We start from the raw sequence: 21,040 nt of genomic DNA, 5'->3' as shown, positions 1-21,040 counted from the left end.
GGGCTTGTGGCAGGCCCGGGGTGGAAGCTGTGCCACTGGAGAGCGGGAGGGACGGGGGTGAGAGGAGGTGGGAACTACGAGGGGGCCCGAGGGGCCCGCCTAGTACCGCCACCTGGACTCAGGAAGAAAATCCTCAGGAGGCGACCTGCAGACTGAGCTGGCTGAGAGGGCGAGAGCCCGTTCACGCCCACCCTGGGCGCCTACCCCCAGTGTTCCCGGATGCACTGGCTCCCAGTGCCTGCCCTTTCGCCATTTCTCCATCGGCATGAATCCTGGAGCGGTAGGTAGCAATGCTTAAGAGTCCAGGCGGCCTCGTGTTCTCTTGCTGCCACTACGCAGGAAGCGCCAGTGATGGTTTTGCTGTGTGAACTCTGTGGGCACCCAAATCCGGGTAGTACAACTCGCTTCCTAAAACAGAGCCTGACCCTCCTGTACTGCCAAGCGGGAGGCGATCAGTGTCTTTCGAAAGACAGACTCTTAAAAGTACTTAAAAGAAGTCCGTGCTTGAATTGAGGTTTGATTAACACATTGCTTCCCCGACCATCTCAGCCCGCTGAACCCCCGAAACTAGAATTCGTGCACGTCCTTTTCGCTTCCAGGTCATCCACGGGGAGGCAGCCGCCGCCGTAATTCTTGTCAGACCCTCACTGCCAGTTTCAGGGAAGTGCATGCAGCTGACTAGTCGGCGGGACGCGAAGGCGTGCGGAGCGCGAGGAGGCGAGCCCAACGGACCTTTTCGGGGAACCTCCTAGTCGGCGGAAACATTGCTGCGGGCGCCTTTCCGGGCAATTGTTAGGGTCAGATCGGGGGTCCGTCAGGTGAATGATTAAAAGTTGTTACCTAGAGGAGGAACTGGGGGAAAGGAGGGCTGGCTTTCGGAGGTGGGCTGAAAACTACAAAACGGAGCTTCTTGGGAATGCCTTTTAGCCCGACAGGAAGTGGAACGTCACCGAAGGGGAGGGGCGGCCACTCGGGGACCGTCTGCTCCGGGCGCTCACTTTGCGGGCGGCGCTTCTTCCAGGTTATCTCTCGGCGAATGAGGCAGGGTAGATGCACGATGCTTGGTTTAAAAAAAAGACAAAAATGAGCAAGCGAGAGGCCCCTTCCGTTTTATGATACCCAAGCTGCAAGCAAATAAATCGGCTGGCCCCTCTGCAATCTTCTGCACTCGAGGTAAGGAGACAGCAAAATGCTCTCGTGTTAAAAAATTCTTTGCAGTGAGGATATGTGCATGTTTAGCTCACGTTTTGGGAACTTTGCGTGTGTGGGGGGGTAGTAATTCGGTGGTTTTATTTTTGAAAATATAATACGCTTATTCTACAAATTTAAAGAATGTTTATGTTAATTAAAACTGCTGAGTAAAAACAACTAGGTTCCAGAAATTAAGTTCTGGTAAGAGTATTTCATCTTTGCCTTTCTTAGCGTATATTTCATTATCTTTTAATTTAAGCAGAAATATTTTCAATTAGTAGCATTTACTTTTTTTAAAGAAAGCTTTTATATTAGCAATAGACTTGAATTTTTCTCTACTGCACTTCTGGGTAAACAGTTAATTGGGTGCAGACTATGTAGTTTAAAGATAAATATTTCCAGGGCAAATGGATTTTTCTTCAAAACTGCTTATTACTATGTGATATAACGGGGGCAGGGGATGGGGACAGGATGTATAGAAATAATCAGATTTCAGCAACTGATTTCTAGAATTAACTCATCAAGGTCAGCTGCAATTTGAACCTGCATTTTTGTATTCTTCCTTTGAAAGTAAATTCTGTATTTGGTCCTATATTGCTACAAATCAGATTGCTCAGCTGGTTTATGGAGAAACCTACATTACCCTTTTTTTCAAGTCGTTTTGAAATATGTTAGAGAAATTGGAGCTTAATTTCAGTTATATCAGTTTCTAGAGGCTCCCAAATTCCCCAATTCCCCACACCCAAAGACATAAGTAAGATAGGTATTCCCATGAAGACCGTCTCTTTTCAAAAAGTGGCAATGCTACTTCACATCTTTCAGTCTAGGACAGCGTAATTACCAAATTCAATACTAAAGCCTTTTTTTATTTGCAATGTGAAGTGTAGATGGAATATGAAGTGTTTTCTTAAATCAAGAAAACTTCTACGAGGGGAAAATGTTGTGCTGTGCCTCACTTCTTTTGTCATCGTGCGATAATATTTGTCTCATGTATGTTAACATATATATGTTGTCATATCAAAGTTTGTTTCATTCGTTCAACAGTCATTTAATGAGTGTCCACTGTGTGCTCGGCTTTGTGCTGGACACTGAGGGTACAAAGTCAAATCAAAGCTTTTTCTGTGGAGGAATTTTGTGAAGAGGAGAAGCTGATGAAGAGAAGAGGGTAGTGACAGGCAGACCAGTCCACTATTTTAGAATTGTGTGGTACTTAAGATGTATACAAGGGATGCCCATGGAGCACTGAGGAGGGACATCCATCACTCAATCTTTCTGTGTACACTAAGCCATTCCTTCTGCCCCTTCAGTAAGTTGTAACATGGAAGAACATGGTTTTGGAAAATCAAAAATGTTTCTTCAGCTCTTCAAGTCAATATCTTGCAAGTCTCCATGAATTCCTTCATAAGTGAAAGATTAAATGGTTTTATAAGATTATGAAATATAGTAATAGACATTTTTCAACTAATGTGTGATTTTCTAACGTGAGCTTTTTAATATTTGTTTACATCATCTCCTACCAATTAATTGTGTTAGGTTAGCTATGCAGACCCAATGGAAGAAAAAACCCCAGCTGCTCAGACATGTGATTGAAGACTATGAGAAATGAAAGCAAAGAGAATTAAGGGGTAGAAGCTCATCTTCAGCTCCTCTGGGCAGTAGCCAGCAAGGAAAAAGAAGGATGCCATGTGTCATTCTTCAGTAATCAACCCTGGGCCCATATCTACAACCCTATTTTAGACCCTGTGGTTTTTTAGATGCTTCAAATCGAATGTCCTGGGAACTGCTGGTGAAAAAAGGAGTTATAATGGGTGGATAAGACTACAGATACATATAAATGTAGAAATTGAATACAAGTATAAATTGCTAATGTGTTCAGAGGTTTTGCTCCATGTCATATTACTCTGGTTTCATTAGGTAGTTGGGATGATGTGAGTTTATTTTGTTTCTGGACCCTCAGGAGAAAGATGAAAACAAAAATATACCAGTATTAGCACCAACCTCACAAGCCATTATCTATCTCATTGCCTAAATTAATTTTTAGAGCACAAAATAGCAAGTTTTAATTTCTAAAAATAATTCAAAGCTTATGGACAATGGCATTAAAAGCATTGTTTTTTTTTTTTAATTTCTTGCTAGTTGACAAAAACATCACAAAATTCTTTAATTTCCTTAATAGTGCCAAGAGAACCTGTTCCTATCAATCACTGAGGCCATAAGGAAATATTTTTTTCAAATTTAACTTTAACACAATGAGGTAAGTACCAGTATTTGAGGGGGGGGCTTTTTTTTAAATTGTGACAAAATGCATATAATATAAAATTTGTCATCTTAACCGTTTTCAAGTATGCATTTCAGGAGAGTTAAGTATTTCCGCATTTTTGTACAACCAATCTACAGAACTTTTTCATCTTGCAAAACTGAAATCTCATTAAGGATATAAAAAAAATCTCCAACATACCAAGTATGAATTTTTATATTATCTTGCAGGTACCTACCATAGTTACAGTCTTGCATGTGAATTTTTTGACACATGCTTACAGAATTTGCCATAGTATAGTAGAAAGAGTGGTGGACTGTGCCCTCAGGAGATCTAGATTCTTACCCCGGCTCTGCTGCCAATTAGTATGACCTTAGGCAAGTTCCTTATCCCTGCCAATTAGTACAGGTAGTTGTATGACCTTAGGCAAGTCCCTTATCCCTGGACCTTGGTTTCTTTATGAAACATGAAAACTGGTTAGGAGGCTCTGAGGTCCCTTTCAGCCCTCTGAGTTTATGTGTTTGTTCAGTGAGGCATATAAATATTGGGGCAGTTTTAGAGACATAGCTTTGTCCCTTATTGTTTGAGTATAACAAATACCAGTGGGATTTTCAGAGGATATCTCACTAGTAATCCCCCCATCATGTTCACGTGTGTCTTATTAGGCAACTTAAATGTAGAGCAGGGTTTCTTAAGCTTGGCGTTATTGGCATGTTAGGCCAGATGATTCTTCACTGTGGGGGGCTGTCCTGTGCATTGTGGGATGTATAGTAGTATCCCTGGCAAATACCCATTAGATAGCAGTAGTATCTCCGCTCCAGTTGTGCCCATCAAAAATGTCTCCAGACTTTGCCAAATGTCTTCTGGGGAGAAAAATCATCACTGATTGAAATTCCCTGCTGTAGAAGATGCTGGAATAACAATGTACTAACTTAACTAAGAGGACGTGTTCTCTACCTGTAAACAACTAGTTAGTTAATATAGGCACAAAAACTGTCTTTGGGGGATTTTTCGATTTTTCAGATGATAAGGAAAAGAAAAAGGATTTTTATTTTGCTGACATTTACTGTGTTTTTCACAGTTACATTTAATCTACTGTAGTTATAGGAATGGTAGAAGGGCAGAAAGGGCATAAATAAAAATAGGTAAAACCAAAACCTAAAAGGACAGTTTAGGAATTGAGGGCAAGAGAGAAAGGAGGTGCCTACGTTTATTTCTTGCTTTCTTCCAGGTAAGACATAGGTCATGCATATGTGTTCTTTCTCATATCTCCTGTTCAAAGCTCAAAGATGTGAATTAGATGATAGGTTCTTTCTCTAGAAAAGAATAGAAGAAGCTATAAACTATGAACTTCATATAGCCATACAGTCATTGTTACTCTCCACACTATACTGTTACTCTCCACACTGACACTATTTCTAATGGGCCTACAATAGAGTTTTAGACTTTAGCTATCCTCAAAGAACAGTGTGCCACTTTCACTGCAGTCTATAAAGTCCTTGTTCTTTTTGCTTTTCTTTGTAAACTGAAAAATTTACATAGTTTTATTGGGCTTCATTATTTAATAAATATTTAATATTAAATTTTTAATGAAATATTTACAGTGTTTCTAAAGACATAAATTATTCATAGCTCCTGAAACCTTATTGATACAGGCAAAATAGGGGATTAGAAGCTATTTGAAAGAGGAAATTTCTATGATGGGTATAGGGCATAAAATTCTAAGTATGGATAAAAGTGAAGCAGTCACTCATGAGTGTCTTTGACAGTATATATTTATAGTTAGCTATATTGTTAATCTTCGTTACTTTTTCTAGACTAACACTGCCAGTAAGTTATTAGTATCTACTTTAGACATTAAAAATACTTCTATGAAAGTTTTACAATATGCTGTTCCCACTCAGCTGCAGAAAATGAATATAAAGATCTTAATCATGGTATACTTTAGTGCAATTGTCAAAATGATTCTTTGCTCTGAGTGCTTATAACTCGCCATTTTTATGCAGAACTGAAAATATGCTCTACAAGACCTGGTTTTGACTCAGTATTAAAAGGATTTTCTTTGAAACAAGATTATTAATTCATAATGGTTTGTCTTTGGTTGACTACATTAATAGTATGTGTTGTTTTACTGAGTGGGTAGAAAACATTGTACTCTAGAGCCTTAAATTACTGTCCTTGGAAAATAATTATGTTAAAGCTGAAGTTACTTAAAAAATAATTAATTTAATTCATATCTTAGAGTAAGGCCATGATAGAAGGAGAAACACAAAATCGCTCTTTGTAATAGAACAAGCTACAGAGAAAGTGCAGGAGAGAATACCCTTCAAAGCTCTCTGAAAAGCTTACTATAAAGTAACATTGCTTTTCAAATCCGGACTGTTGAAAGTGAGAGCTGCTGAATGACAATGACTGTTTCCTCGTCCTTTTGAATAATGCTTGCACATGCCTCAACACTCAGTCACATCATGGAGTGTATGCCCATGTCCTCTCAGAATTCTCCATTCTCATAAATGTCAAAGGAAGATTGTTAAAGGCATGATTTGTATGGTCTCTCAATTAGAAAACACACCTCACAACATGGAACCAGGTCACAGGAATGTGATAATCACTAACACAAGCACTGCCAAGTCTCCTCAGTGAAAAACAAATGGTTGATTGGACATCATTTGGAAAGTAAATGAGATTTATTTTGGTTTATAATATTCCATTAGGAAGACTTAGACTGTGGTCTTAAGATTGCATGTGGAATAATGGCCTAGCTGCAGTTGCCTAACTTCAACGATGAGATGTGAAATCAAGAGTGTAGATATTTCTGTGTATGTATACACACAGTGCACTTTTCCAGGAAACGGAGAGAACTAAAAATAAGATGTACGAAGGCAGTGTTATACCAAGAAGAATGGTGATGGTGTCTCTGTGCTATTTTATAGCCTAAGAAGAGAAATTGTATCAAAAATAGTAGGAGAGATAGACTATGAATCAATTAAAGTCATCAAGAATAATGTCTCATATATCTTATTCTTTCTGATTCTATGTAATCGATTTTTTTTCTTGAAGATATTTGTTAAATGTTGATTAGAAACTCCTGGTTAGTTTTCCAGTCTATTTATAAGGAAATTGATTTGAACAATTCATTTTCCTCACTTCTGGTTTTTGTACTTGAATAATACAAGTAGTATAATAGATCCAGGATATGCAAAAATGGATATGAGGACTCAGTTGTTGCCAGAATACAAAAGAAGGAGCTGTGGATTGATTGAATTGTGTACCACAAAGTTCATATATTAGAAGCGTAATTCCCACTGTAACTTTTGAGGGTGGGAAATCCTATTATAGTAATTGAAAGGGGGGTCCTTGAAGAGGTGATTAGATTGCTATACCATGCCATAAAGAATAGATTAATGAGGATGGTCAGGGGCATAGTTCTGATGGCTTTAAAAGGGGAGCACATGAGAGTCTTTCTCTCTCTCTGCTCTGCCATTTTCTGCTATATGAGACCCCTGCATTGCTATAAAGCCACCACCAAAGAAGACCCCACCAGATGTGTTCTCTGGACTTTGGATTTCCCAGCCTCCAAAACTGTAGGCAATAAATTTTATTTTCTTATAAACTACCCAGTTCCAGGTTTTTTGTTATAAGCAATAGAAATGGACTAATACAGAAATTTGGTACCAGAGAAGTGGGGTGTTGCTTATAACAAATACTTGAATGTGTGGAAGTGGCTTTGGAAATGGGTGTTGAGGAGAAGCTGAAGGAATTTGGAGGAGCAGGCTAGAAAAAGCCTAGCTGCTAGTGGGAGTTTAGAAGACAAGAGAACCAGTGAAAGTTTGTAACTTCTTATTTTTTTTTTTTATTGGTTATGAATATTCATAGAGTACAAAGCAAATTGTCACCACTCGTGCCTAAGATGTGATGGCCAGATCCATACTGGCAGCATGCCCATTACCAAAAATTGCAGTTATACCCCATGTCCCCCACCCACTTATCCCTGACCTCCCTTACCACCCCTCTTTCCCCACTCCACTTTGTATCCCTAGGTATGTTCTCTTCCTCTGCAAGTCCAACACACCACTATGGTCTTTCCTTCCTTTTTTCTCTTTTAGCTCCCACTTATGAGTGAGTAAATATGGTATTTATCCCTCTGTGCTTTGCTTATTTCACTCAAAATAAGTTTCTCCAAACTCATACATGTTGTTGCAAATGGGAGAATTTCATTCTTTTTTGTAACTTCTTAAATTCTATCAGAATGCTGATAGAGATATGGACAGTAATGGCCATACTGAGGAGATCTTAAATGTAAATGAGAAGGGACTTACTGGAAACTGGGGCAGAGTTCTCCCTTGCTATGAACTGGCGAGGAATTTCACTGCATTCTGTTCATGCACAAAAGTATTATGGAATGTGGAATATAAAGGCGCTGACCCAGGCTATTTGGCAGAAGAAATTTCTAAGGAACAAAATATTCTGGAAACTGCATGGCTACTTGCAACAGCCTGTGCTGAGTTATGGCAGCAAAGGCATGACATAAAGCCAGAATGTGTAATTAAAACGGAAGCAGAGCATAAAGATTTGGAAAATTTGTAGCCCAGCCATATGGTAGAGAAGCAGAGAGCTATTTCAGGAGAACAATGCATGCAATGGTGCTAAGAAGATTAGTACAAAAGAAAGGTATTATCAAGAGAATGAGGAAAAGGCCCTGAAGGCATTGCAGAAGCCCCTGGGGCCAATGCTTCCATCACATACCCACAGGCCTAGGGAGACACAATGGTCTCAGGGAACTGTCCCAAGGTGCCCATCACAGGCTCACTGCCCAGGGCCACCCTGAGAAGCTGCTTCTAACACCAGCACTCTGGCTGCTTCAGCTACTCCAGGTGTGGCTGGACCCACAGCTTTAGAAGATACAAGCTGGAAACCTTGGTGGCCCCATATGGTGTTAGGTCTACAGGCTCTTAGAATGCCAGAGCTGTGAAGGCGTGGGAGCCTCCACCCTGATTTCAAAGGATGTATGGGAAAGCCTGGGGGCCTGGGAAGAGATCTGTCACAGGGGCGGAGTCACTGCAGACAGCCTTCACTAGAGCAATGCTGAGTGGAAGTGTGGGTCAGAGTTGCAGCAGAGAAACCCCATCAGCGCCATGCGTAGTGGAGCCATGAGAGTGGGACCTCCATGGAAACCCCAGACCTGTGGAGCTACCAGAGTGGAATACCAGCCTGGGAGAGCTGACGTGTGACCTGAGACCAGGAAAGCCATAGAAGTGGAGCTGCCCGAGGACTTGGGGACCCAACTGTCACACTAGCATGCAGATGTGGTTGAATGTGGAGTCAAGATGCATGATTTGCCAGCTTTAAGACTTAATGTCTGCCGTGCTGGGTTTTGGACTTGTTTGGGACCTGTTACCCCTTTCTTTTGGCCTATTTATCCCTTTTTGAATGGAATTATGTACCTTATATTTGTCCTACCATTGTGTCTTGGAAGTTGATAATTTGTTTTTATTTCATAGATGGGACTTTGGACTTTTGAGGTGAGATAAGTTAAGACTTTGGGGATGCAATGAATGTATTTACCTGTGAGAAGGACATGAACTTCGGAGGCCAGGGGCAGAACGCTGTGGATTGATTGAATTGTGTCCCCCAAAGTCCATATATTAGAAGCTTCATTCTCACTATAACTTTTAAGGATGGGAAATTCTATTACGGTAATTGAAAGGTGGGACCTTGAAGAGGTGATTTGATTGCTGGACCAATCCATAGTGAATGAATTAATAATGATGGTCAGGGATCTGGTTCTGATGGCTTTACAAGGAGAACATATGAGAGTCTCTCTCTCTCTCTCTCTCTCTCTCTCTCTCTCTCTCTCTCTCTCTCTCTGCTCAGCCATCTTCTGCCATATGAGACCCCTGCATTGCCATAAAGCCACCGCCAAAGAAGACCCTCACTAGATGTGTTCCCTGGACTTTGGATTTCCCAGCCTCTGAAACTATAAGCAGTAAATTTATTTTCTTATAAATCACCCAGTTCCAAGTATTTTGTTATAAGCAACAGAAATGGACTAATACAGAAGGACCTACCTTAAAGGCTTATGGAGGCTTGCGTGGAGTAAGTCTGAAATCAGAAGCAGAAATGGAAGAAAAATAAAAAACAAATAATTGAAAGCCAACAGTGCTATAGGAAGAGGCAGCAAGTGTGGAAATGAAATTGTATTGGAAGCTGGGAAATAGAGTTCTAGGTGTTTTTAAAACTGTGCAATTTAACTTTTTCTCATGCAGGCAAGAGGTTTGATTAGATAAAATTTTTGACCAGTGTATATCCAGGTCACACTTATCAATTATTTGTTCACTACTATTCTGTGGCCATCTCTGGAAGATCCTTTAGGTATAATGAGGAAGATGGGAGAGTACATAGCTGATAATCATACCTTGTGATTTGTACTGTGAGAGAGGGAGCTGTGGAAGCTCAAGAGCCCTACCTCAGTTCAACCTAGCTTTGAACCCAAACTGCACATCCCCACAGCCCATGATGATGAAGAGCCTGAGCTCTGGGGGCAGATTTCCCTCATGGAAATCATAGTTCCATTACTTAAGTTAGTAATCTTGGGAAAGCTATTTGATCTCTGTAAGCATCTAAACTGTTAAATGGGAATAATAATAATAAAAGGTAGATCCCGTCACTCTCCTAATCCAAACCCTCCAGTGGCTTCTCATATCATTTAGAATGAAATCCATACTCATCATTGAAGCTGACAGGGCCCTACATAATCTGGCCCTTGCTTATCACATCACTCTGATTTATTCTCTTCAAAAACATATTCTCTTCATAACCACCACGCCAGATTATCTTTTGAATTCATTTATTGTGTTATCTGTCTCTCCTTACTATCTCCTTTGCTACTAACAGCAGACACCTTGTCCATCTTATTCATTGCTGTATCCACAGAACCTAGTACAGTGCCTGGCACAAGAGTAAGTGGTCAGTAACTATTTCTTTAATTCGGTGACTAAGTACATACTGTGGCATGTGAAGCACATAATACAGGGCGTGATAAGCAGTAAACCCATTGTGATTGTTTTCTGCTGCTTTTATTATCTGCTTCATGTATTGTGGTTCTGCATATGATTTTACTTGGAAAATAAGGCTGCTACCAAAATGTAAGTTTAAAGGGAAATATCCCATTTGAAAAATAATCTCAGTTTCAGATTTTTAGTTGTGAAATGAGGGCAAATTTTAAAATGTTTAATTCTTAATACTCGGTGTGTATAAGATCTTTTGTCTGCAACTGCAAAACAAGCAAGCCAGGAGGGAGGACTATTAGACTGTTCTTTTTAATCTCTTAAGCCTTAACAAAGAGGAAGAGAGAACCGAATTTGAAGAAACTAAAGCATGATTGATCTCTCTCATCATTGAAAACAACAGAAACAGAAACACCGTGACTAGTGAGAATGCTAACATTCTGGAATTTATTTCCATTTCTGCTCCAGGTGTTGCCACATCTGCAAGCTTCCTGGGAAAGTAATGGGGATTCGAGTGCTTCGTTTCTCTTTGGTGGTCATCCTTGTATTACTACTGGTAGCTGGAGCTTTGACCGCTTTACTTCCCAGTATCAAAGAAGACAAGATGCTTACTCTGCGTAGGGAAATAAAATCCCAGGGCAAGTCCACCCTGGATTCCTTTACTCTCATAATGCAAACATACAATAGAACAGATCTCTTATTAAGACTTTTAAATCATTATCAGGCAGTACCACATCTGCACAAAGTAATTGTAGTTTGGAACAATGTTGGGGAAAAAGGACCAGATGAGTTATGGAATTCTCTAGGGCCTCACCCTGTCCCTGTGATCTTCAAACTACAGACAGCAAACAGAATGAGAAATCGACTCCAGGCCTTCCCTGAAGTGGAAACCAATGGTGAGTTGCAGCTAGTTTCTTAGCATGGAAGGGCTGCAGCTAACCACAGATGTGGGAAGCGGGCCCGGGGAGTGTTGGGGGGGGGGGTGTAATGTGGATTTCTGGCCTTCTACCTGTCTTAACTCTCTGGAGAAAAGTGGGGAAAGTTAATCATAAGAAAGCACTTCGAAAAGCTTAAAGGGCAGTTTCCAAGATGTCAAGAAGCAGTTTCCTGGGGAGGAAATCATATATATCTTGCAACAATGACAAAAAGTTTGATATTATAAAAAAAAGATATGCTATAGTTATATGTTATTACATTACAGAAGGTAGTAAGATGCCATTTAGCTTATGCTGAATATATTTTTTGCCACTCCCCTTTTCCTCCTATTAGCAGTTTCATGAAGTTGTAATTTGCTTAAAAGAATCTTGGCTTTGTTTGTTTATAGGTTCATTAGTTCCTAGGATGGATGATAACTACATGATTTTTTGCCTTTGAGCACTTATAAAATCAATAGTAATTCAAAAAAAATTTTTTTCTACTGGCAAATCTCTAAAAATCTCTCCAAGAATACATTTCTTAATTACTAATTGGTTCAAAAATACTTTATTTAAATGATCTATGTAGACACTACTGTATCTTACTAATTGGTTTTCATTTTCAAACTGTTCAATTTCAATTGTTTTCCTTTCATTTCAGCGGTGTTCATGGTAGACGATGACACTATCATTAGTGCCCAGGATCTTGTTTTTGCTTTCTCAGTTTGGCAGGTAATGTTGCTATATCCATCTATGTAAAATTTTATCTAGTGCTTAAGCAGGGCAACATGGTTTAATATGGGAGTTACCCAAAATAGTACAGATAATATTTATCTAAAAGATGCATGAATTTGTTATAAGCTAATCAAGATTTCCTGATCTTATTTAAGACAGCCTGAAAATTATGGTATCTTTTATCTATGTTTCATTTACGTTTTGGTATATTGGGGAAAAGAGCCAGAACTACCTTCCAAAGAGCGATGAAGAAATGATCTGGTACAACAAAAACAAGAATGCAGAGATATTTTCTACAGGCCACAGATGTGTGTCTCAGATGAGAAATGTATTTCTATATTTATATTGTATGTAATTTTTTGTAAAAGAAAGCATTAATTACCTCCACAAAATTTAATTCTCATTCTGAAACCATTGATTAGAAATTCTGCAGTAATAATTCTACACGTACCGTTGTGGTGACAGGTTTTTTTGTTTTATTTTGTTTTTTCTTAAGTCCTAGCTCAGATAAACAGGCAAAAATTTTCACTGTCCTTTAAAAGCATCTCTTTCCCATTGAATGTGTGTTAATAATAGCTGACTTTGACAAGTTGCACTACAGTTACCTGAAACCAGAACTGTATACCCTTAAGCCCTGTCAAATAATTAAACACTGTGCTATCCAATAAATGGTCTAATTTGCACTATATAACGTTCCTTAATTAGTTACTTGGGATATAACAATATTAAATATTAATGGTAAGTGATCTCAGTACTCTGCAGATATCAGCATTCTAAAAACTTTTTTTTAACTTCATATCTAGTGTACTGATCAACAAATTGAAATTTTTTCATATCAGTAGTTTTTTCCAGCTCTGTAAATAAAAGCTTCTTAGGCAAAAGTTCTAATGTAATACTTCAGCTGTGAGATATCTATTTAAGGTAAAAAATCAACTTACCCAAAATGTAAAAGGGTGGGACAGGCAAAATACCAGGACTGTGGTTAATTAGAAAGATTGAATAAACCATAATTAAAGATACATAAATATGCTTTTAGAATTTATTCATTAAAATATCAAGAAAATTTTCAATCCATTGCCCAAGACAGTCTGACTACTTAAACTCACTTTGACCAATGCATTGCATAGTATAATGATTTGAGGTATATAGGCGTGCAAGATTAGATATTCATCTGTGTCCATTAGCTCCGCTTTTAGTGCTTTCCCTTTTCCTCTTCTAGCTGTCTGTGAAATTTCTTTCATTCTCCTGGATTGTGTAAATCGTCCATCTTCTCTGAAGCCTCCCAGCCTTTATCCGCCATCCACTGACCTTCCCCTTTGCCCCCAGCAACACAGTTATCATTCTCTCCTCAGTACTCTCATCAAGTTTAACCAGTAATTCCTTGTTTGCATATCTGTATCATACCTTCTCTAGACTGTGAGTTCTTTGAAATGGGATTTAAATCAACCTAATTTGTGTGTGTGTGTGTGTGTGTGTGTGTGTGTCCCTAGTTCAGTGTCTGTTCAATAAATGAGTGAAACTCAATTTACCAGAGTGAACCGAACTTTTCAACCCTGTACTTACCTCTTTTGCCATGCTTCAGTGTTTTTCTTTTGTTTGCTGATTTTTCTTTTATTTTTTAGTCACTCTCACCTTAATATTATTAAGCGTTTTGTTATCATCTATTCTTTCTTCAAAGATCCTGACACATCTCTCTACATTTATATAATTCATATTTATATTTATTTATATTATCTCATATTTTTAAAAAGGAAATGCCTAAGTTGAAAAGGGATAAAATATAACATTGTCTAAAATCAACAGTGAGGGCTGGCCCGTGGCTCACTTGGGAGAGCATGGTGCTGGCAACACCAAGTCAAGGGTTATAATCCCCTCACCAGTCATCTTTAAAATAATAAAAATAGAATTAAATAAATAAAATCAACAGTGACTTTCAAGAATGTTGAAGTCAACATGGAAAAACAGTAAAATCATACATATACATTCATCATTTTATATACTCTTAAGAGATTAGAACAGTTTTCAAAATGGTCACATTATATCTCATCTCCTACAATAAATAGGATTTATGCAGTCAATTTTTCTTGCAGCAGACTTTCAGGGATTGGACTCTGGTGACTAGAATATGTTAATATTAGGTAATGTTTGAATTAGAACATTTGTGAAGTCAGAAAATTTGTTTTCAGAGAAATATAGTGGAATTTGACCTGTAAACTTATCAGGACACAGATTTCTGAAGTTGCCTCAAGTTAGATGAAATTAAGATGTAGAAACCAAGAATAAGGAAAAGTTAGCAAATCAGTTTTATTCTTTCTGTAATAAATCATTGCCTTTTTTTGCTATGTCTGCTCTAAGGAAATGCCATCTTTAATTATTCTTTTTCCCTTTTGTCAGCAATTTCCTGATCAAATTGTGGGATTCGTTCCTAGAAAGCATGTCTCTACTTCATCAGGTATCTACAGTTATGGAGGTTTTGAACTACAAATACCAGGGTTTGGAAATGGTGACCAGTACTCGATGGTGCTGATTGGAGCTTCATTTTTCAATAGCAAGTATCTTCAACTGTTTCAGAGGCAACCCACAGCCGTCCATGCTTTGATAGATGAAACTCAAAACTGTGATGATATTGTCATGAATTTTCTCATTGCCAAGCACATTGGGAAGACTTCAGGGATATTTGTGAAACCTGTGAACATGCGCAATTTGGAAAAAGAAACCAACGGTGGCTATTCTGGAATGTGGCATCGAGCTGAGCACTTTCCTCAGAGGTCTTACTGTATAAATAAGCTTGTTAATATCTATGATAGCATGCCCTTAAAATACTCCAACATTATGATTTCCCAGTTTGGTTTTCCTTATGCCAACCACTTAAGTAAAATGGGAAAGTAAAACAAACAAAAACAAATGGGAAAACTGCTTGGTATTTGAACACCTTCTTCATGCTATGTAGTTTTTTTTGTTGTTGTTGTTGTTTTTAAGCTACGTTATGGACTTTCATCTACCCTAGAAGTCTCTATAATAGAAAAAATATGCAGCTCTTCTAAGATATAAAATTCATGTTAACTTCAAAAAACAAAATTCATGTTAACTTCAAAAACCAAAAAGTTGAACTTATTCATATAGACAGACCTTCTTGTGAAGAGTTTTCATCCAGGGATATAATTCCTCGGTCAGCAGTTTATTGTTTACATCTTAAGACTGCTCTACAATTTCTTTGACTCATGACATTTGCCTTAAAGGACCTACAGCAAGCTGTTTTCCAGGATCAGAAACTCAAGAGTCTTTTCTCAGCTTTTTCACTAAAGGTTGATTGTTTCAATTTGAAGCCTGAAATGCCTCTTTAGCAAAAGCCTGTGGTATAGGGAAAAGCCATGTGAGGAGAGGATAGTCTCAATCCCATATGAAAACAAGAAGAAAATTTGTGGCTACCAGTCTTCCCTTGTGGCCCTTGCAACCAGCTCTTCCAGGACTAACTCAGCCCGGCATGGTTTTGATGCAACTATCAGTGCTTTTATTTTTAAGTCTGTTGTGCCTGGGGCGTTCATTTTAGGAGCTGAAGGACAACTAGTTGTTTGCTTGATTTTTGTTTACTGCATGGATCATAAAAACGCAGCCTGTGTTTCTTATATGCAGCAAAGAGAAAATGTGTTACTAGATTCAGATAGTGTATATTGTCACTGAATCTAACCTTAAGAATGTACATTCTTATATTTTACATAAAGTATGTGTTGTTTAAGAAATGTGTATAAAATAGATTTTGAAAGAATGATTAAGGAGAAACTGATAGAAGTTAAAACCCTTAGTATTAAAAGATCTTTATTGTTAAAGCGTAGGTTATTCTCATGGCTTCTAAAAAGGCGTGTGTATTACACACAAAGTCAAATGCTTGTATTTAGAACATATTTTTTTCCCACAAAAATATTTTTTCCACAGTACTATTCATCATGATGAAATTTCAATTACATAGATACAAGAAAAAATAAGAACTGAGTCATAGCAAAAGAATTCTATAGTCTGTATTAGTGTGTTGCCCACTCTCTGTTATGCGAATTAGTATATGTTTTCCACCCATTGTCTGTGTTTAGTCCTTGTTCACTACTGGGGGCAAAGACTACTTGCCTCTGTCTGCCACCCTCTCTTCTACCCTCTCCTCTCCCGCCTCCTTACATCATGCCAGTATATTCTCAAAATTGCAGTCGTGAGAATATTAAAATAATCATGGTTAATGTTTCAGTAATGAGGTCTTTGTGCAGTTAGTTCAGTATATGTTGTTTTTTACATTAAAGTGTGTGTGTATCTTAGTGCAGTCAGATAAAACAGCCAAAAGAACTTGGAACCTCACTAAAAATCAATAATGTCAATTATCTGCTTTGTCCAACCTTAGTGGTACTTTTCTTGCATCTTGGGATTCTGCTGGCAGATAAATAAACTTTTACCCTCCAGATGTTCAGTGTTAATTAAACAGACTCATGTTTTTGTGGTCAGTGTTTTTACAAATTTCTATATACTCTCATACATTGCTGAGAATAAGGTAGAGACATTAGCTACATTCTCCATAGGAAAATTTCTTTTGGGGAAATACTCTCAGATTTCATTTTCGACTTTGTGTTTTTAAGCTTGTCTTAAGCATCACATAAGTTATTCATGTTTTCAGATATTATAGAGCAAATATGAAACCAAAGTGCAGTGCAGTCTATATTACAAAGACTGTTGCATTGTGGCTAGACTCCTACTAAAATAGTTTTTCCCTGAACACCTCTTATTCTTGGCCCAAAGGATCCAGAGAAGAGATGCTCAGGCTTAAAAATGTATAAGAGAAGCAATGTAGCTTAGGGGCTGTGTGTGCAGGTTTTGCCATTAGAGTACTTGGGCTCAAATCCTTACTAGACTTCATACTTACTTAACCACTCAGAGTCTCAGTTTCTTCATCTGCAAAATGAGAATAATTACCTGGGGTTTGTTTTAAGGAATAAAGAAGATAGTTTGCATAAATTAAGCAGTGTCTTGCCCATTTTAAATGAAAGCTGTGGGGGTGATATTGTCATTAATCCTACAACTCACCACCTAGTATTAGAAAAGGCTGTGCATCCACCAAGTGAAATATTCAGGAAATTGTTTCCATTCCATTTTTCCACAAACTTTTTGAAGTACCTTCATGTTGCTAAATGCCTCCAGAAACGTTGTCATGGCTACACTATTAATATCACGTCTGAGAGCACCTGTTTCCCATCAGTCTTCCCAACGTTGCATATTATTTAAAATTCTCTTTCATTTATTTTTTTCCATGTACAAAATACTCAAATGCAGGATGTGGAAGGCTGCTCATTCATAGAACTGTGTGTTGAGAAGGCTGAAAAGGCAAACAATCAACTGTCAAAAGGTTCGAGGACAGTATAAGCTTCAGGAAGCTTTTGAAAGTTCTAGAAACTCTTTAAGCTTTACAGTATAGACAATGAATTGCTGACCTTTTCCTTGTCCCAGCAATAAACCATTTGGAAGCAACAAAAAATGTTCACATGTGCTTTTCCCTTGGACAGATAGACAAGACCTAGGGTTATAAACTCAAGGTCAAGAGTTGGAGCGGGGGATGGGGGATTGGAGTCCGTGTGCATTAATGAGTACATGCACTTGGGGAGGGTAGGAGGTAGAGGGGGTGGGAAGAGGGGGAGGTAGTGGAGGATAATGCTATGATGGAGGAGGAATGTGGAGATGCTGAATCTCAAGGGATGCTACAATGTGGATGTGAGGGCGATCTGGCTGTGACATCTGTCACCCCATTGATCGCCAGGGTTGATACAGCTGATCTGGCTGGCTAGGTGGGTGTTCCCTTTCTCCCTCACTGTTCCATGTACATCCCTCCCAAAGCTGCATGCTCTGTCGAAAAGGATGACCTTCCCGGAAAAGGAGAGGACCATTCTTCCGTCAAGGGTATACGAGTAGCTGCACTCCCCTGCTAGAACCTCCAAACAAGCTCTCGAGGTCAAGGGATGCTACAATGACATAAGGTGAGATTAGATCATCCTCTATCCCATACCAGTTTTCATTGTTCATTGTCCCTCTAGGGTTCTCTCAACTTTGTTCTTTCTCCCCTTCCTCCCATTTTCTCTCCTCATCCTTCTTTCTTTCCCACCCGTTCTCCCTTCATGAAGGCCCTTCCATATAAAACCCAAATATTTTTGAAAATGTACTTGCCATTGATGAAAAGAAACATTTGTTACACTAGAAACATGCACTGAGTCCTGACCCCACTTAATTTCCTTATCTACAGAATGGGGATAAACATACCTGCCCTAAAATGTCACAGGTTGCTTTTGTTTTCAAAAGACATAATGTGTAGAAAGAACTTTCTAGTATTAGGAAAATAAAAGAATTTTTTAAAAAGCCTTCACTGATAAAGTAGCTTGGCCAAGAGTTAAAAAAACAAAAACAAAACACATTATTTGTGAAGTAGTAGCTGTGTCAAAATTATACCTTAGAGCATAAAAAGCAAGAATAAATATGCAAGTACTGAGAACAATTTAAGGTGCCCACTTTAGCTCTAGCTCAGAAGGTATATTTAAATGAATTATTTATTTAATCTAAAGATGACTCTTGAGCATCTTTCTCTTTTCATATGCCAATATTTCCTATATTTGAAAAGAGAAAGAATCAAATTCTTCATTGGAATATTTTAAGTGGCTTAAAAAAAAAAATCTAAAGAAAGCAGTCTTACTTTACAGGAGAGGTGGTTCCTGATCTGGACTGATTTTGCTCCCAGGGGACATCTAGCAATGTCTGGAGACATTTTTGGTTGTTAAAACTGGGGGCATGCTACTGACATCTAGTGAATAGAGGCCAGAGATACTGCTAAACATTCTACAATGCACAGGACAGGCTCTAACCACAATGAATTAAATGTCCCAAAATGTCAATAGCTGCAAAGTTGAGAAAAAAACATGTTTAGTATTATAGAATATTTGGTTAGTAATTTATCTTTATAGCACATGCTTTATCACAACACACGTTGCATTTCTAAAGTTTTATCCTATATAACAATGCCTATTGGAACAGAAAATTGAGGGGGAAATGTGCTTATGTTTCTGATAAGACATCCGTTACATGATTCTGTGATCCCCAACCCTGATCAAAGAGCTAGAAATTTCCCCAGTTAAGGTTTATTTCTGATTCATTTTTTTTTTCTAATCCACATGACTCCTTCTATTTTCACATCTGAAGAAACAGATAATGGAGCTTGACTTCCTGGGAAGGACAGGTGAATAAATACACATTGCTGAAACACCACAGAGCAATATTACAAAGTACACTGTGTATTTAAAAAAATTGTTTTTCATTGTATATGTTTGTGGGTACACTGTGTATTTTAGTAACGTCTCTAGTTAGAGAAAGCCAGAATGGTTGAGCTGAAATAAGTTAAATATAAATTCTCAAATAAGCATACTTAAAGTGTGTATATGTATGTGTGATCAAATATTTTTGTTTTAAACAATATACAGCTAACGAAGACAATTTATATAGGAAAGAATCCTGGATTGGGAGAATCAGGGAACTATCTTCTAGTATTATCTAGATGATCAACTTATTTAAATTTATCTGGGTCTCAATTTCCACATCTACAAAAGAGAGGGACAAACTAAATGATCAGTAAAGTTTGTTCCAGTTGTAAAATTCCATGGCTCTAAATCAGTGTGTTGAATTAGTAGGCTTTCAGGTAGTCGTGTTATAATTCCTGGCAAGGAAAAATAATCCCCTAGAGTTTAGCCTCTGTTGGAGCTTGCTGACTCCCCTGCGTTCTAAGCCTAGCTCCCCAAAAGTACTTTCTCAAAGTGAATTCCAACTTAAGAAACATCACTATTTGTAGTGTTTTGGAACCAAATGACATGATGATGATGATGTGATGAAGAAAGTGATAATGATGTCATCATTCAGTGGCAAACACTGACTGGAAGAGGTTGTGATTTAAAAGATATTTTACTCCTTAACAAAGCTTCTGTTTACAGGTTACCACCGACTGTCATGAAGAGACCTAAGAGTTGCTACAGGCTAATGAACCATTTGAATCAAACTGAACTGTGAATCAGAAATTATCTCGTACAGCAGCTAATTTGTTAAACCCAGAATGCAAACACAAGTTTTAAAGAGGAAATTAAACTATTCGATTCCGTTATATTTATAAAACATGATTTTTACAGAACTTGCTGTCTTACCAGCAGATGTCAGTGCAACCTTATTAGCTGACTAACATTTTTAGCAGTTTAAATACATGCCAGTAAACTGAGTGAAAATAGTCTTAAAATAGCAAAGTTAAAAATCTACTGTCAATGTTTTTGATTAAGAATATCTTCTTAGGTGGAGCTATAGAAAAATATCAATCCTTCAAAAGTTTTTAAGTTAAAATTGGTCTTGCCTAGGTAAATCATATTATATAACTTATAACACATTGTTATCATCATAATTTATGTGACAATAGCATTTCTCAGTGACATATAAAAGACATGACCTTAATTAAGTACAAAATGCTAATCTTTGGTAAAGTGTTAGAATAACACGGTATTTTAAAAACTCACACATCATAGGCACTAGATCCAAATGAAATTCATTTGTCTTTGGGGGACATATACAACCCCTTGGAAAAACATGTTAACTTAATGAATACTAAACCATCAATAGCGTGAAACTATTTGTTTTCTACAATGTAGCCTTTTGCTTTTAGCAAAAGTTGTAAATCCAATGACAGTAACAACAGCACCTATTATGTGCTGAACATTCAGTTTACATTACCCCATATAATCTTTGTAACAACCCTGCAATGTAGATACTGTATCACTCACATTTTAAGGATACTAAGGATACAGTAACTGACATTCATAGAGGTTAGGTAATTTATCTAACTAATAAAGGTTACATAGAAAGCCAAAATGACAAACCACAGATGATTC

The 21,040-nt window shown here is 38.0% G+C and overlaps 1 protein-coding gene across 4 annotated transcripts; it reads left to right on the top strand.

Moving 5' to 3' along the window:
• Positions 1 to 62: 62 nt before the first annotated feature.
• On the top strand, positions 63 to 16,540 carry EXTL2 (exostosin like glycosyltransferase 2). 4 transcript variants are annotated; one of them, XM_063104749.1, is made up of 6 exons: positions 63 to 280; positions 600 to 1,173; positions 3,368 to 3,445; positions 10,924 to 11,351; positions 12,031 to 12,101; positions 14,499 to 16,540. In XM_063104749.1, exons 3-6 carry the CDS (start codon positions 3,441 to 3,443, stop codon positions 14,991 to 14,993), a joined length of 999 nt encoding a protein of 332 aa, XP_062960819.1. In that variant the 5' UTR covers positions 63 to 280; positions 600 to 1,173; positions 3,368 to 3,440; the 3' UTR covers positions 14,994 to 16,540. The 4 variants fall into 4 exon arrangements, with proteins under 4 accessions (XP_062960819.1, XP_062960818.1, XP_062960820.1 ...); XM_063104748.1 differs by having other exon boundaries at positions 63 to 818; positions 1,022 to 1,173; XM_063104750.1 differs by adding an exon at positions 9,323 to 9,434 and having other exon boundaries at positions 63 to 1,173.
• Positions 16,541 to 21,040: the final 4,500 nt, after the last annotated feature.

Source organism: Cynocephalus volans, chromosome 8 (genome assembly GCF_027409185.1).
Source record: "Cynocephalus volans isolate mCynVol1 chromosome 8, mCynVol1.pri, whole genome shotgun sequence".
Classification (NCBI taxonomy): Eukaryota; Metazoa; Chordata; class Mammalia; order Dermoptera; family Cynocephalidae; genus Cynocephalus; species Cynocephalus volans.
This window is presented reverse-complemented; position numbering and strand designations above follow the sequence as displayed.

Bases quoted from the DNA above. Each gene is read 5' to 3' on its own strand.
- EXTL2 (XM_063104749.1), top strand. The intron at 11,352-12,030 runs GTGAGTTGCAGC...CTTTCATTTCAG, and splicing joins CCCTGAAGTGGAAACCAATG to CGGTGTTCATGGTAGACGAT. The intron at 12,102-14,498 runs GTAATGTTGCTA...CCCTTTTGTCAG, and splicing joins TTGCTTTCTCAGTTTGGCAG to CAATTTCCTGATCAAATTGT.